The sequence below is a fragment of the Pteropus medius genome, unplaced genomic scaffold (assembly GCF_902729225.1).
Source record: "Pteropus medius unplaced genomic scaffold, Ma_sr-lr_union100, whole genome shotgun sequence".
NCBI lineage: Eukaryota > Metazoa > Chordata > Mammalia > Chiroptera > Pteropodidae > Pteropus > Pteropus medius.
This window is the reverse complement of record NW_024354500.1, coordinates 17,184,478-17,202,842: the sequence shown is the minus strand read 5'-3', so window position 1 is coordinate 17,202,842 and position 18,365 is coordinate 17,184,478. Positions and strand designations below refer to the sequence as shown.

Below are 18,365 nucleotides of genomic sequence, written 5' to 3'. Positions count from 1 at the left end.
TATAACAGGGCATTTGTTTACTGAATAAAATAATTGAAGAAATTGACTATACTATTTAAATTATTTTTTCTCCATTTTTTTGAAATGCACATATAGTTTAATTTCTGTAAGCTTCATGTTTATACAGCAGTTTTGTAGATAGAAGTAATGTTGCTTTGCTGAGGGTTTTTGAACAAATTCTGTTCAAATATAGTTATTTTAACTTTAAACATAAAAATACAGTTTTCGGAAAAAGATTAAAAGGTTATTCTTTGCATAACTAAAAGATTTACCATAGTGCTTTATTAGTTATTTTAAATAGTATGTTTCCCATCATAGCATTTAGATTTTTATACGTGTCTTTTCAGGAGCACCTTTTATTTTTGTTTTCCCATCCCATCTTGCTTATATTGTTATTCTTAATTCCTTTTTTATAACTGAAGCCAAAATAAAATTTATCCTATCTAAAATACCTTAAAGTCATGCTTCTTAAAACTTGGAAATGGTATACTGTATAATTAACAATATTAGTATATTTGGTATTAAAGTGCCTGGCTTATTTTTCATTATTTTCATGTAAATCTTTCATTCTTTGAAACATTTTGTGGGATTAGCTTCTTTCAGCAAAATGATTGATTTTTAAGAACTTAGATTCTTGAAATGGACCTTTAAAAGTATGTATTTCAAATTTCTCTTATGAGTCATTTATTTTCATACTACCAACACCTACATTAGGCTTGTATTATTTTATTTTATTGAAAAGTCTGTAAATATAACCAAACAAGAAAAAATATACAGAGTTGGGGAACTCATCAATAACCACTATCCTAACATGACGATTGTTTTCATTTGTGTTTTTCTTATTATTTGTCCAAAAGCAGGCCTATTTCACTTAATTTTAACCATGTTATTTTTTACTTTATATAGTACAGTTTTCTCTATTTTCACAATTTTTAAATCTACAGTATTTTATTTTATGTTCTACAGTTTGCTAACTGTCTTATTACTGGATATTTAGGTTACTTTCTGACTATTATAGTTTCCATTATCAAAGATATCTTGCATACCTAGTACAAAAACATTTATATATACATACACATATACATACATATATTTTAATGTATAATCATATAATTGATGCCTAGTTTTTAAATTTTAATGAATTTTAGGGTCTGAGTAGTAAAAACAACTATAATTGACATGCCAATCCAAAATTTAAATAAAAATTATTTATTTTAAGGATATTACATGCTAAGGTAGATTTTATAGCCTTAATTACTATAACTTGAATTGATTACCAGCTTAACATCATATACTATAAGTTATACGCATGTTCTTTTTCATTACATAATGTTTCTTATTGATACAGATGGCTTAAGCAAAATCAGACTAAACTATAGTGATGAATCAACTGAAGCTAGTAAAATGCTTGAAGATGAGCTAATCGACTTCTCAGAGGATCAGGATAACCAGGTGAAACCTGCTTGGCAAAAAAGTTCTAATGTTTTATCTAAAAGTTTTTCTTTGAAGTCTTTGAGGTAGCCCTTGAAGCAGTAACTCATGCTTCTGGATTTGGGTCTCATCTCAAAATACAAATTCAATTTTCAGTCAAAAGGTGCTAGGATAAATGTATTAGTGCTGTTTTGCTTTAGTTTTGAGGCCCCACCACCATCACCACCACTACCATGTAGACAAAACTAATATTACCCACCTCAGAAAGTCTTCATACGAAAGTAATTCACCCCATCCCTACCATCCCTTTCTCTTCCTCTTTTAAAGCATTTGTGGCCCATACCTTAATCTTTGGTCTGACTTGACATTAAGAGGCAGATGTTTAAAATTTTGATTATATGGTACATGAGCACAGCAAAATTAAATTCTTCCACTTTTCCAATAATTTTTCTTTTGTCATATATATGGCAGGAGTAGATTATACTTAGTTAAAAGTAACAGGTCAGTTCTGATATTTACTTAGCATCTCACTTGTTCTAATAAACTTTACTAACATCAAGAATAAAGTATATTATTGAAAATATTTTATAACCTCAATTAAAGAGGGCTTTATATTGAGAGAAAGGTTTATATGAATCCTCCAGCATACATTTCTTTAATTCTCTAACCTTTCTTTAGTTGGTAGGACAAACTTTGAATTTACTTAGTAGTGAAGATAATTTGGTACTGCACTGTTTTTCCTTTTTGCTTAATCCTCTTGTGAACAAAAGCCATTTTTTTGTATGATGTTCCTTGGCTATGAAATGTTTTTCTCTCCAACATATATAGACACATATTATGGGTACAGACAGATTTAAGGTTTTTAATGAGTGAGCTCTTATGCTTCTTTGCTCATAGCAGTTATGTGAACTAACTAATCTAACTATATTGTTCTTATTCTACTGTTGATTATTTTATTCATCAGGTTGCCAGAAGCTTTCTCAAAGAATAAAAAAGTCTTATTTGTTTATATTCAGGATAATTTACCAAACAGGACACGATGTCATTATACTGTCTTTTTCTCAAATGAAATGGATATATGGCTTTGTTAAGGAAAATAGTGTTTCCAAAAGCCCTTGAAATACTTCTGATTTGAAAAAAATATTTATGTAGAAGAATAATAAGTATGTCACTCCTGTCCTATTGTGAAACAGCTGTCTTAGCCAACAAACTATATTTAAAAAAAAAAATACCTAAAATCCGAGCAGTAGTATTTGACCAGAGAAGAGTCAGTCATAATATAATTCACTCTTTAAAAATTATTCTGGACTGAGTAAATGATGTAACAATATTTCATTGACCTCTGATTGCTAGTTTTCATTAAAATGTATATAACTGGAATTTTCATAAAACTGGAATCAAGTATTTTCTAGTGTCTAATCACCTAAATAGAAAAGATATTTTTTACATATTTGTTACAAATATTTTTATATTTGATAGTGCTATTTTGTTAGGTTATTAGTTATTTAGATTGTATATTTTCAATACTAACAGTAAGCTCTCTTTTATAGGATGATAGCAGTGATGACGGATTCCTTGCCGATGATAATTGCAATTCAGAAATGGGACAGTGGCATTTAAAGCCTACTATCTGTAAACAGTAAGCATTAACTATATATCTTGCAGACTACATGATAATATTTATTTATGTACCTTCATAGTATAAAACATGACTAAGCAGTTTTTATCTAAGCAAGTACTTCAGCAAAAGTCACAATGACCGTCAGGGTCAGTGAGGAAAAGTGGGTCATGCCCAATGTACAAGGATCAAATTGGGGAGAAAGAATCATTTCAGTCCTTTCTTTGCCCATTTTCAGTGTGCGCGCACACACACAAACACTTCCATTAAGAACTACTATATCCTTTTGGATATAAAATGATTTGGAACAGAAAAGGATAAAGAACTGTCATTCAAATCAGTTATGTGGGGATTCGAGTTTACCCAGGTTTCCATAGCTACAAGATGAAGGCTGTGGACTGACTTAAGGCAGTCCTGTGGGACATGTTCCAGATGGGAACCCCACATGAGAATGTCTGTTTGGTTTCGGAAGTACTATGTTCCAGGGGCTGTAAACTCCTTAATTGGCAAAGTATTGCTCATTTCTAGACTTCATCTCTTTTGACTTTTTTGTGGAAAATGTTGGCTGAAACTTCCATTAACAACTTTTGAAAAGCAGACTTCATTTATAAAGGAAATTACAGAGACCTAGAGCAGTTATGAGATCTGTTCCAAATTCCAAACTTTTGAGTCTTATTAATAGTGAGTGTTCAAAGTGGAATCTTGCGAAAATCACTGGATTCTAAACTAATTCTTTCATGTGATGATTACCTGTTTATTGTCTATAATAGGTTTTAGTTAAACATGGGATTATTTTCTTCTACTGTCGCATGGTCCCACTTTTGGCAATTTGGAATATGGAGGTGTTCAAATTTTCAGAATTGTTTTCACTTTCTACTAAATTTTGAAGTATATTTAGAAATCAGCAATGGAACTTTAGTGAAATATATTCATAACTAAGATATGGTTAAATTAATATTCTCTTATTTAGTATTTAAGATAACCTGGATATTTAAGTATTATAAGGAGATATGTGTCTATAAGGTTTATCCTCCCCCTCCCCCAAGTTTTACCGAAGCATACTAAGGGAATATTGAAGATTTTACATTTCATTGTTAACACGCATCTCTTTATACTCTTTTAACATTATAAAGTATTAACATTTGGTCATTTCTACCCTGTAGACCTTGTATCCTACTGATGGACTCACTCAGAGGCCCTTCTCGGTCAAATGTTGTAAAAATTCTAAGAGAGTAAGTGCAAAACTGTACCTTGAACTTTGTATTCTGGTGGAAATAAAGGACTATGTATATTTATATGTGTATATTCTTACTATATGTTCATTATTGCAGATATTTAGAGGTGGAATGGGAAGTTAAAAAAGGAAGCAAAAGAAGTTTTTCCAAAGATGTTATGAAAGGCTCTAATCCAAAAGTACCCCAGCAAAACAACTTCAGTGATTGTGGTGTATACGTATTGCAGTATGTAGAGAGCTTTTTTGAGGTGGGTTTCAATTTAATGGATCTGATATAATAAATAATAAAATAGTGTATTTGGCCTTATGTTAGTATTAAAAACATAGTAGCAAACATTTTAAAGAATTTGAAAACTGTTGTTTCAAAAATTATTCCAGGGAGCAAAAACTACCAAATTAGAGAATTTTTAAGGCATAAAAAATTGTACTTTATCAAATCCAAGGCTTGTTGACCTCATTCCTCATCACTGATCAACTCCCCCTCTCCACTGGCTCTTCCCATATTAAGAAATCTCTCCCATGATTTGGGCTGCCTCTTTCACTCTCTTTTCTCTTCACAGATATATTTCTGGAGAAATATTCATATTTACTGTCTCTATTTTCACAAATCTTACTTGCTTCTCACATCTCTATAATCTGGCTTGATCTTCACCCTTATATTGAAATTGTTCCTGACTTCAAAGCACCATTTGACACTGTAGATCATTCCTTCCTCATGACACTCTTTCTTTGACTTCAGAGATACAATACCATGTATATTTCTCTTGGATATTTGTTACAGTTATCTTAACTCCTTCCTCTTCTTTATCCACCAGCCAGTGTACTACTAAGTCCCATGAATTCTATCACTTCATGTCAGATAAGTTCAATTCTTTATCCCTGCTGCCACTTTTGAAGTTCAGTACACTAACATCACTGTTCTAAACTATTGTTTCAATCTTTAACTAGACCTCTTGCCTTCTGTTTTTCACAGTTGTTTTCTAAAAACCCAAATCTAATCATATTACTTTCTTGCTTTAAATCTTCTAGTGGCTTCCTGTTGCTTTTGGGTTAAGACCAAAATCATGTGGCCTGCAAGGTCCAACTCATGTCCAAGCTCCTTGCCTCATTTCCTACCATTATCAATCTAGCATTCTATATACCAGCCACCTGAATGTCATTCATTTTCATATATTGTATCATATTCTTGTATCTAGCCCTTGATACATATTTCCTTACCTGGAATACTTTTTCCTGTTGCTTTTGTCATTTCTTATTTGGTTAACTCCTACTCATTCTTCAGGTCTTAGCTTAAACATCATTTCTTTTTGAAATTTTGTTAAGTCCCCAGATATGTACTCTCATAGGGCTCTCTGCTTCTCCTGTCATAATATTTGTCATATTCATTGTTTTAATTGTTGTCTGTCTAGACTAGCATCAACAAACCTTTTTATAAAGGGCCAGATAATAAATAGTATTTTAGGCTTTGGAGCCATATAATCTCTGTTCCTACTCAGTTCTGATGTTGTGGCATGAAAGCATCCACAGACAACATTTATATAAGTTAGTGTGGCTGTGTTCCAGTAAGGCTTTATTTATAAAAACAGTCAGTAGGTAGAATTTGGCTCACTAATTGTAGTTTGCTGACCCCTGGTCTAGACTTTAAGATCTGTAGGCAGAAACTGTCTTATATCTCTAGTGCCTATCAAAATGCCTGGTATGTGATAGATAATGGATAAATACATACTAAATGAGTTACTGATTTTTCATTTTTAACTCTGGAATGCTTTTGTGATTGAAACTAAACTATTCTTATAATTTTAAATGTGCATTTAATATTTTTATTTTTAGAATCCAATTCTCGATTTTGAACTACCTATGAATTTGGCAAACTGGTTTCCTCCCCCAAGAATGAGAACAAAAAGAGAAGAAATCCGAAACATAATTCTGAAGCTGCAGGAAGATCAGAGCAAAGAGAAAAAGAATCTTAAGGACACTTACTCAACAGAAACGTCTGTAGGGGAAGGAACAGAACAATATGTTAACAATATCTCAGATTGACCATTTCTGATGCTTGTCAGTGTTGTCTTCAGAAACTGAGTGACTTTCACCTTTGAGTATAGACAGTAAAGAACTGAAGTGCTCACTACACAGAGTGATTTGGAAATGTTAATGCTTGTATAAATGTCATATAATTAATTTCCAATGGAGTATGTATTAAGTAAAGTCTGTAAATATGTTAATGAGGCCAATTTTTCCAGCATTTATAATTATTTTTTTCACTCGTTAGGAAGCTTTTGTTATGTATTTTCTGTTAATAGTACTTAAAACTGCAACTTCTAAACACAAAATAAATAAAAAATATTTATAGGAGGAAATGATTAATTTGATATTCTTTAATGAACTTGTATTAAATTCCTTAGTGAGTGTGATATATTTCATGGGCATATTCAAGTATCTATGATAATTTTTTGACCTCTTGAAATTAAAATAACTTGAAAAACGAAAATGAAATTAACTCAAGGCATTTTAAATAAAAAAGATATCTTCATATGCTTGTATAGCAGGAAAAAAATAACAGCTCTTAATTCATACATTTCCTTGTGTTCAGGGAACCCCAAAAATAGAATAAATATAAATTTACACAAATATTTAAGAAGAAGCAGTATTAAGAGCACCTTGAATTATACTACTAAATAACTTTACCATACATTATTTCAAGTACATTTCTGAAGACAGAATCTAAGACTCAGGTTAAAAATATTTTGGTAAGTGCAGCTTGAATTTCAAATATCCTATGTTAACTTTCTATATAATAGCTTAAAGTATGCTACAATCTGTGTGATATAGTTAATTGATAAACGTTTTTAATCTGTGTGAACACAGGAATTTAGGAATTTACTATTTTTTATAATGGCTTTTGCTATTTTTTCATTGCTCATTTTGTTCTTGTTATTTGGATAAAGTGTCAGACTTTCTGCCTGAGTTAATTAGTGTAAATTATTTTTACATGTAAAAGTATTATCTAAAATCAATTGCATAATGCAGGAGAAAAAAATCTACCTTGAATTTTCCTTTAAAAATACTAAAATGTGATGGTTTTGATGACAGATTTACAGTTCATGTAGGAATCTTGCATATATTTGCTGAAATTATTTTCAAATGAAATGTTATACATTTCTTTTGAATTAACTTTTAAAGACTTGAAATATATATTTTAAAAGTCATTTTTTGTTAAATAATGAATTTTAAAATGCACATATATCAAAAATAATTGAATAAAAGGAAGGCCACTTTACTCAGCAGCAATTATTTTTAATTTGGCACTTCTGGAATTGCAACCAATATTTTAGACTATTTTCTTGAATTTAATAAAGTCGATGAGGGTATTTGGAGTGGATGAAGGTATTGTCAACAACCAAAAAATCTACTGAGACACTCATTAAGGGAAACACTAAAGTGTATTGTAAGCTTAAGGACAGTCACCGTTAATGTTATCAATTATAGGTTCGTTACTTTGAACTATCTTATAACATTTCTTGTTTCTGATTATTTTTTCTTTTTTCTTTGTTTTTTTGTTTTGTTTTGTTTTTGTTTGCTTGTTTGTTTTTAGGAATACCCTAGAGCTATTAGCTCAGACATGAAAAAATAAGAGTTCAATTTTATTATTAATTGAATATGGACAAAAAAAATAAGAATTGTTTTTCAAAAGAGCCTGATAGCAGTAAACAAAATTGGTATATTTAATTTTTTCAATGTACTCTATTTTGTCAGAATTTGAAGGTACTGAAAAAACTATTCTAAGATGTTTGTTTTTAATTTCTAGTGGTTACATTTTGCACTTTTAATTCTTGATAAGAGAAAAATATAACTTGTCCTTTGGGCCGACTGAAGTCAATCACGTTTTTACATGAAAAATATAGATTGATGCCTGTCAGCTTTCTAGAGGTAGAACATTCAGATATTTGATATTTCTCACCCCGTGTAAAATTCTACTTTTGAAGGTTATTCTAATGACTGTTCTTCATATATGCTGAAATCTTTGGAGACTGCCAGGTTGAGCTTTAAAACTAGACCTGAGAATCTTTGGTGTATAAGCACATTTACTTGATAATTGTGTATTCTGGTACTTCTATATGTAGTTTAAAGTGGATCTCAACTTTTTAAAATATGTTATTAGTACTTAAAAGTTGTGAAACAGAATTTTAAAGTTTAGGGATTTGTTACTAGACACTGAAACTGCATGATGAGTATCCGGTTTCTTAACTAATTAGATCTGTTGTATTTGTTTTCTTGTTGGATAGAATAACAGTTAATCATTTCTAAACGAGTTTTAGATTACTTGCCATAAAATTTGTATGTGTCTTAACTCTTCGTAGGTTAGGAGCAAAGGTGGCTATTTAACTAGTTCTTTCGCTTTGGTTGTTGCTGAAACAGCTGAAAATTTAATGGTATTATTTCAAGTTCACGTAAACTTAAGTCGGTTAAGCATACATAGTAACCTGTGCTTAAACCATTAATCAGTTAAAAGTAGGAGGTTTTAATTTGAAAGGATAAAATAATCTACTTATATATTGTTTTGAGTCACCAAAATTAATTCAGTATTTTTTTTCTATAAAAAACCAGCTATGATCTCTGAAGACTGTAAGATATAAGGTAAAAAGAATAACAGTTTTAATTTCTCAGACATCACAATTGCACTTGAAGTCTCAGACAATTCACTGAACAAAAAAAAATAAAGAATACATTTTAATATAATACATGATCAAGAGTTTTGGAGTAAAGCTACTGGAATATAATGATAGAATAACTTGGTTAGAAGAAACAACCCTTAAGAGAGGAAGTAGTGTATAGTGTTCTATGTCTAAAAGAGATATATAACAAGGTTGTTCTATAGATCACTTTGAGGACAAAAAGAGAGGGAGATTATTGTGTGAGCATACTACAGACTGTCTGGCCAAGTGAATATAAATGAAGAGTTTACCAATAAGAAACCAGACTCACAGAGGCAAGACCAGACTGTATTAGGAAATGTAACGTACTAAAAGAATGTGTTGAAATACCCTGGCAGGAACTTCTGTTACATTTATCATTTTTCTACTCCCAGGAAGAAGAGTAAGTGTTGATGAAAACTGTTCTTTGAAACTTAAATTTAACCACAGAGAAAGAATTGGTTGATCAAGTAGAAGAAATCTGTACCTTGGGGAAAAATAGTCCTACCATATTAATTCTGGTAAGCCAGATCAAGGAATAATGGTAGAGTACTCTAAACTACTATTACGGATATTAGAGTGCAGTGTACTCAGAATTTTTATCTAGAAATATGCATCAAAATAACCTGGAGAACTTTTCAAAATACACATACCTCAGGTTTCAACCCAAGTGGTGCCATGTATTTTCAAATATTTCCTCAAGTAATTTTGGTATCCACCTTCTATGTCAAGCCACAGATTTGAAAGGTCAATATATGTCCTTGACAGCTTTCAAGGTGATGGTCCCAAAGGTAATAAGGCTTGTAAGAACTTGATAGATGAGATTATTAAATTGCTATTACTAAGCCTTGAAGAATTACAATAAATTATTAAGGTACTCAAAAGTTAGAGACTGGCAGATAATCATGTTTATCAAAAGGAACAATGTAGATTCTACAAATTATAAAAAACATCTACTTTTGACAAGATTCTAGAATGAATTATCAAATGATGGTTACCAGGAGTTATGGGACCACTACAATCAAGATTGTTTTATATTCTGGGCTAGTCAATCTGTAGAATACACCTAGACTTGGCAGTTCTCAAAGTATGTTTGATAACTAGTTTTGAGGGATATTTATTAAGTTTCTGGTCAAATAAGTTTGTAAAACATTTAAACAGTTAAGCAGGTTTCTCAGCTTTTAATATGCTAATATGTAGAATTACATAAGAGGAAAATTCTATGTAGAAAATAATATGCTAAATATAGAATTTGGCCATATCCACCTCTCTGGTCTGGTTCTCTAAACTGCCTTATAAATACTACCCATCAGAAGGCAGAGTTAACATATTTTGGGGGTGTTTGTGAATAATTTTTGAAACAAATCTGAGGTTGGTTATTTTTTTACATTTTATTTCACTAATAGTTGGGTATATGATTAGGAAACTTGAATATAAGTGACTAGTGTCTTGAGAATGATATTTCATGAGAAGCTTTTTTCTATAACCATTGTAATGAAAAAACTAAGTCTAATTTTTGTATACAAGTGGAATCTTCTAGGAATAAAAGCAGATTTGATGATACTGGTCTTTTGTAAGGTCACCAAATCTGCTAAAGTCATACACAAGTAGAAACTGTGTAAAAATGAAAGTGAATTGAAAGATTATCTGGAGGCTTTTTTTTGTTTATATTTAAACCATTTAACTGGTAGCTTACACATTTGCCAATTTCCATGTCATCATTCTTTACTCTAAAATTAAACTGCAACAAACTTTATAACTAGAAGCATGCTTTTTTCTGAAGAAATCCGTGCAAAAACACTATTAATATACTTTCAATATCTTTAATCCTTCAAATAACTGAAAATAAGTTCTTGAAAGCCTATTATAAAACTTATTACATTTATAATAATTAGCTATATACGTGTTTACAGCAGATGATCCAAAACATGTTAGATGAAAAGAAATTGATCCTTAAATATTGAATAAATGTTTTGAGTACTCACTTTGTACTAGGTGTTGGGGATTTAAAACAGAGAGCCAAATAGATACTACCTTCTCCCCTCATGGAGCTTCCTTATAGTGTAATGGGAAAGACATCTATTAATCAGCCTCACAAATTAATAATTTCAGAAAACTGCCATGCAGGAAAAGCATAAAATGCATTCGGAAAATATAGCCTAATCTGAGAAGGTTGGGGAAGTTGTCCCTAAAAATGTGACATTTGAAGTATTGGTAAACACAAACTGAACAAAGTCTGAGAGGGCAAGAGAATTGCACTTGTAGTCTGTGCAAAGGCCCTGAGGTAGGGAGATGTGTGACTTGTTCTAAATGATAATGGCTTATCATTAGTAAGTATGTACTGTATGCCAGACACTGTTCTAAGATTTTTAAATGTGTCAACTAATTTATTCTTCACAGTGACCATTTGAGATGTACTGTTATTACTCCCAACTTACAGAAGGACAAACTGAGGTCCAAAGAAATACTCTCTTCAGCAAGGCTGGGCTTTGAAAATACCATCTTACCCCTAGAAGCTAGGTTAACCTCGTTAGATATAGGAAGATGAAAATAAATAAGATGTCCATATTTTTTAAGAAATGCAGTATGGCTAAATCATGATTATCATGGAAACTGGTTGTATGGAGGGTTCATTAAACTGTTATCTTTCAATATGCTTAAACACTTTCATAACTTTAAAATTAAAATTAAGGCCTGTGTAACTGGACCTCAGCATAAAGTGGAAAGGTGGTCTGGTACCTGATTATGCAGGGCCTTGAAGCTATGATCAAGATTTTGGTCATTATCCTAAAAAGTCCCTGAAACATTTCAAGTAAAGGAATAACATGATCAACTGTGAATGTTGAAAAGATTGCAATGGTGATAAAGCATCAGAGTGGGCAAGAATGAATGCAAGCCTGTACTGTAGTAATTAAATTAATTATGAATTACTATAGCTAAGATAAAAGATAAAATTATGTCTGTGATCATAGGATGCTAAAATAAGAAGAATATGGATATTTCATTTGAAATATCTCTTTTAGAAATATCCAACAAAAATAGAAAAGTGTTCCTTTGCCCCAGTCAGAACTTTTTTTTTAATTTTATGAAAAACTGTCAAAGATAATTAAATATAAATGAAATGTACAACTGGGAAATGGAAAGGAAATGATTAACTGAAGATATTGACAGAAAATTGATTTTAAAAACAAAAAGCATGTGAAACTACCAAAGTTATATATTTTTTTAAATTTATTTTTAAATTTTATTTTTTTAGGCGAGGCAACCCTTGGTTGACCTCACAGATTGCAAGGACCTTGTCAACTTACAATCTCTTATTTTTTTATTCTTTACGCCTACAGCACCTGGTCTTCCTAGGTGGTCTCCCATCCAAGTACTAACCAGGCCTGACCCTGCTTAGCTTCCGAGATCAGACGGGATCGGGCTTGTTCAGGGTGGCATGGCCGTAGACAAAGTTATATTTTTCAAATGTAAACAATAATAAGACCTAGAAGATACAAAAAAAGCCAATCAGATCTAATCACTGAGAATTTATATTGAAAGTAAGAATTTGCAAATTGGAAGTAACAGAGAGAGGACTGTTAAAATGACAGTCTAATAAGTTACCTTATTTCTAAGATAAACTTTTTTAAATATTTTGACCTCTGAATTAAGGTTACATCTTATCAAATAAGGCACAAGTTTGCATCAGAATCATCTGAAAGGCTTGATAAAACATATTACTGAGCCCCATTCCCAGTTTATGATTCAAGATTGTCTTCAGAGGGGCCTGCAAATTTACATTTCTAACAATTTCTGGGAAAGACCACATTTGAGAACCACTGATGTATTTCTTTTTGGTAGTATTTTCAGCTGGTGCGTGAAAACTGCTTGATGCAGGTAAGACAAAGAAAGCACCAAGCATCAAAGCATCTTGGATTCAATGAAATACTGTATGAAATTCTTTGATAATATCTACTCAATAATATTTGTAATTAAAATTAAATATGTAAACTCAGGTATGTGAAAATATATACCTTTGCTTTTTTCTAAATTGTTATATTCTGGATTTATCTTTCCATTATAATCTATTTTAACAACTTTCACATTTTTTCCATATTCGTATCTCTATAGTAATATGTTTAAAGATATATTTATTGTTTTTCTTATAAAAACTAGGATAATAATCATATTCCAGCATTTTTTTTTTTTTTGTCTCAGCAGTGTCTTGTGAAACTCAATCCAAGCAAAAGTCAAAGTCATTTATATAATGGACCATAATTTATTTAGCCATTCCCTTACCTAGTCAATCCTGATATGCTTGGTTATACTCTAGTAACAATTCCAAAATCTCTGTGGTTTACCCTCTCAAAAAACTTTTCTTTCTTTGGTCATGCTAGAAAGCAGGGGAGCTCAGCTTATCAGTTACTCAACTACTCAGATTGATAAAGCTCAGAGTGAGATGGGAACCTGATGAGCAGCACATTGGCTCAAAGTTTTTACCCAGAAGTGGCACATCACTTCACTCATTCTGTACTGGCTTAAGCTAGTTAGGGGACACTCCTAATTTCAAAAGGAACAAAGAAGTTCACTCTTAACATATTTCCAGGAAAGGAATATTTCTTTTTTTTGCAGCGCGACTACCACACTACTAATGGGCGTTCACTTTATTTCCAGTTTTTTTGCAACCATGAGCATGTAATATATTTTCCTGCTTTTCTTTCTTTATACCCTGGTAGTTTTATTTCTTTGGAATAGATTCCCAAGGGTTGCTGGATCAAAGATCGTTTATGTATTTTTTAATTTTTACAGATGTTATCCCTTGTTTTTAAAAGGATATAAGAATTTACATTTCTTCCACCTGTTTATTAAAATACAGTTTTTCCTACATCCCCAGCAGCAAGTCTTGTGCATATTATTACTTTGATTTGCATTTTCCTGATCTCTAGTTAAAATCTGGGCATGTTTTTCCATGACAGCTGTGTCTACCATTTGTCTATTTTACCATTGGATTGGTAGTTGTCTTTTTTCTTCTATTAATATTTAAGCCTTCTGCATGTTACATTATTTATGTTATAAATGTATCTTTTCATAATCTATTATTTGTCAGTAGACTTTGCTTATAGTGTATTTTCTATACCCAAATTTTTATTTTTATGTATGTTTTGAGTTTTCAGTTTTGATTAAGAGGCTTCTTCTTGACTCATGATAGCACATAAGTTCAAGTACATAGTTCAAAATTATTTTTTAAATCAAACTGTGGAATTTATTTCTGTGTATGGCAAAAGATGTGGGTGTTATATTCTTAAGAATTTTATTTTTTTCAAGATAGTTATTTGTGCCAACATCATTTATTAAAAATTTTTTTTGGCATTAAAATGAATTTCCATCTTTATCATATATTAAATTATGTTACCAATATTTATTTCTGAAATTTTCATCTTTAATTGGACTGCTCATTACTTCATTATACTTGATAACTATAAAACATAGTAAAAGCTGTGCCAAAAGAAGTTTATAGATCTCCACACCTTTATTATTAAGCCCAAAAATAAAAAATAAAGGAACTAAAACCTCATGTTAAAAAATTAAGAACAGAACAACAAAATACATTTTAAAAAAGGAGGAAGAGGAAATTAAGGGAGGTAAAAATTAAGGAACTAGCACTTATTCCACCTCACTACCATACCTTGTCACACACACACACACACACACACAAAACCATCATTTTTTCTGAAAAGATAAACACTTGAGCCTGATCAAAGAAAATGAAAAAAGTAAAATAAAAAGGAGAAAGACAATCAGATTAAATATTGTAACATTTAATTATTCCAGGCCATAGAAATGATTGAAAATCTTCTAATTCATTTACAAGGCCAGCATACCTTTAATAAAAAATTCTAGTAAAGATTGTGTCAAAAAGGAAAAGGAAGAGATTATGTAACATATGCTTCAAGACATAAAATCCAAGTAAATATTGGCAATCGGAATCTAATAATATAAATGATGATGCCCTATGATCAAGTTCCAGGATGTTCAGTATCAAAATATATTGTAATGTCAAAGATTAAAGGAGGAAATTTATAAGATCTAAGAAATTCAGTTATTCAAAACAATAATTAAATAAGAATAAAGGTATCTGTTATAATATATACTATCACTTCCTAGTAACTATATGGTGAAACACTTAAAACCAGTTAAATTAATATCAGGCACTAGCCAAGTCTCATACTATTCATTGTTTTTGCACTTGCAGCAGATGCACTAAGAAAATGCAAACTGCTGTAATTTGGAAAATAAGAGATAAAATAAATATTTTTTGTTTAGTAGGTGATTATATAACTAGGAAACTTAGGAAACCTGTTTTAAAAGAAGAAATTTGGTGCATTGCTTGAATAAATACATGATGGGAATCTAGTAAAGAAATTGGGGGGAAAATTATTCACAATAATGACCGAGAACCATAAAATACTTAGGAATAAATTTAATAAGGAAAGCATATGACCTGAATGAGAAAACTACGCAATTTCATTTATGGCCCAAGAATAAGACCAGAAGGAATGGAAAGATATAGATAATTACATTCTAAGATGTGAAAGCTTAATACTGTAAAAATGTCAGTTTCTTCCTTATATAACTATAATTCAATTTATGTAATAGCAGTAGTGTTGTTTTAAAAATCTCAAAGCTTATATAAAAGAAAAACTGCCTGAGAGGAGCCAGAAAAAGAGATACCAGAATGTCTGACAAAGCCACTGCAAACATTGATATGGAATCTGGCGAGGAAGACAATAAAATGTGGTATGTTCAAAGAAACAGACTGAGGCAGAAGAAGACACATGAGATCATATGCAATAGACACCAACACACAAAGGTTGAGAAGAACATAGCAAATACTGAAATAAGCCAGTAATCCAATTGTTCATTGTTGCCCCCACTCTACCTGCTGTTCATTTAGGCTGTGGGCTGTGGAATAAATTAATATCTGCTTGTCATCTCAGCAGTATTTGAAGTACTAATTAGCTTGTTGTAACAGTCCTTCAGTTGTTTTTATCCTTAAATTATTAAAGACTTGACTATAAATAGGATAACCACAGGACTCCTGGGGAGAAATTATTCTCTAGCCATAGCACTGGTTATGGTTTCTTCAAGTTGCCAAGTAACCTAAAAAGCCCAGGATTCATGGACTGGAGACTCCACCCTTTCTGGGATAGTCAAAGGCTGTCAGACTTTTCCTGTCTTTGTCAGGCTTTTTGACAGTGATATCACTGATAAATAGATATTAGGTTCCACGCCCATATAAAAATCCAGTTGTTTATACGGCCCCCTTTCTGCTTATCTTTCCCTCCTTGTCTCCCCCGAACCACCTTACTCCTGCTCTCACAAAAACACAACTGTAAAGTTTCAGGAAACAATTCTTACACTTTCAAAAGAGATGAATTCTGATAATTTCTGTTTTATTCTTTCTAAAAAAATGCTCCTTAAAATACACTATATTGATATAATCACTCACAGTTTGAATAACACTAAGCTTTTAATCTTATATGCTTCAAAAGTTTTAAATACACAAAAGTAAAATTTTATCTAATGATAACTTAGATACATTGATATACTCTTTTTGCATAAATTATAAAACCTTAAAATTCTCATATTTTGGTTTAAAAAATATATCACATTTATTTGAAGATAATGAATTTTGGAAATTTGGTGGACTATATATTGAGGCAGATTGTTTTCTAATTCTGTTTACTACAATTGTATTGGCATGATCAAGTTGGCATAATTGATACATTTCTCTACAAACATTTGTTTTAAAATATCCAAAAGCAAAATTAAATTTTTTGATTATACCCAAAAATTACTTTACGTTTTTGTGAATTTGTCTGACTTAATTAACTTAGGCTGGTTATCTTAACATTATTAATAAATATACAAATATATTTCATATCCAGAATATACAGTATTTCTTTGAAAGACGCAAGTTTTCTCACGATTTTTTAAAAAAGACTTTCCTATTCAAGAATCATGCCACTCATTTTAATCTGACTCTTCTAAGAGAAAGTAACTAAAAATTCAGAAAACTAAAAAAAAGTGCAAGTCTCAACTAGCTAGAATATTTTTTAATATAAGCTATTTGAAGTATAATATCTTTACAGAAAAAGTACACAGATCATGAATGAATGTATATAGCTCAATGAATTATTGCCAAGAAAACCCACCTGTGTAACAACTGCCCAAGTTAAAAAAATAGAACATTATCAGCATCTCAGAAGCCTTCCACATTCTTAATCTACCAACCCTTTTTAATATACCATTTTGAATAACCAATAAATATGATAGATGATTTAGATTATCATTGTTCAGCAAATATTACCTACACATCCATAATTACCAATGGAATGTGGGCAGAAATAGCAGTGTGCCAATTTTGAGCCTAAGCTTTATGAGACATAGCATGTTTCTAACGTCTGACACTGGAAGAAAATAACCCAGGTATTCACTGGACCTTCATCTTGAACCCCAGAATGAGATACATAGAACAGACCTGAATTTACCAGCAGCCTAGAGTTACCCCAGAGACCTATACTTGCTAGAGAGAAAAATAAATGCTTTTTGTTATTGCCATTGAGAATTTATTAGCAACACAATAAAGGTTAACAGAATAATCATTTGGTAAATCTCAATAAAGCCTAAGTGAAAGAGCTCAGGTTATTACTTTGTGAATCCATTTAATGCTGTGCACTTCAAACTTATGTTTATTATTAACTACAGGATAATATTTAACTCTGCCACATATTTAGTTAGACACTTCCTGGCCAGTGATTACTTAATGCTTCCTTGATCTATTTCAAGATACTACTATTTTGAAGAAAAGGAAATGAAGTATTTCCAATCTTTTCATTTATTTAAACATTTTTTTCTGAAGAATATTGTGTATACTGATTTGTTTAAATAGTATTCCTATACCCAGTGTTTCCTGTTTTTTAATATTATATACACAATATTTTTTGTATTACATAGTGCTGATTTTGAATATTTCATTCATAACCTTGAGAGAAGATACAACTGATTTTCATTTTTATATTTTTTTGTAAGATAGCGACATCCATCACAGCATGTTTTACACATATGATACTAATGGCTAATTGGTGAGAATAAAAAAATATTGTGAAAATTCATTTTTTAGAAAAATGAGAAAATGTATACTGCATATAAATTCTTTATAAATATTGAATTGCCTATGGAATAGTGATTTAAATTTAAATTCATGTTCCCACGGAAAATTGGGCAAATCCCCTTCTCTTCTATAACAAAGTTCTAAAATGTTCTAAATGTATTCAATTCTGAAAGCTCTCCACTTTCAAAAGCACAGACTGAACAAAACTCAAGTTCATTCAGCTTAATTCATTCT

The 18,365-nt window shown here is 30.9% G+C and overlaps 1 protein-coding gene and 1 non-coding gene across 14 annotated transcripts in view; one reads left to right on the top strand and one right to left on the bottom strand.

Moving 5' to 3' along the window:
* Positions 1 to 9,020, top strand: part of SENP6 (SUMO specific peptidase 6) — a 96,214-nt gene extending 87,194 nt beyond the window's left edge. For 11 of the 13 annotated variants that reach the window (XM_039853133.1, XM_039853131.1, XM_039853135.1 and 8 more), the window contains 5 exons: positions 1,349 to 1,452; positions 2,982 to 3,070; positions 4,213 to 4,281; positions 4,381 to 4,531; positions 6,114 to 9,020. In XM_039853133.1, the coding sequence (XP_039709067.1) occupies positions 1,349 to 1,452; positions 2,982 to 3,070; positions 4,213 to 4,281; positions 4,381 to 4,531; positions 6,114 to 6,323 (623 nt within the window). In that variant the 3' untranslated portion in view covers positions 6,324 to 9,020. The remainder of the gene's footprint in view (positions 1 to 1,348; positions 1,453 to 2,981; positions 3,071 to 4,212; positions 4,282 to 4,380; positions 4,532 to 6,113) is intronic. The other 2 variants (XM_039853138.1, XM_039853137.1) reach the window with 1 other exon arrangement.
* Positions 9,021 to 12,306: 3,286 nt separating this feature from the next.
* Positions 12,307 to 12,425, bottom strand: LOC120595183 (5S ribosomal RNA). The gene has a single exon (XR_005650769.1). It is a non-coding gene; the product is annotated as a 5S ribosomal RNA (ribosomal RNA).
* Positions 12,426 to 18,365: the final 5,940 nt, after the last annotated feature.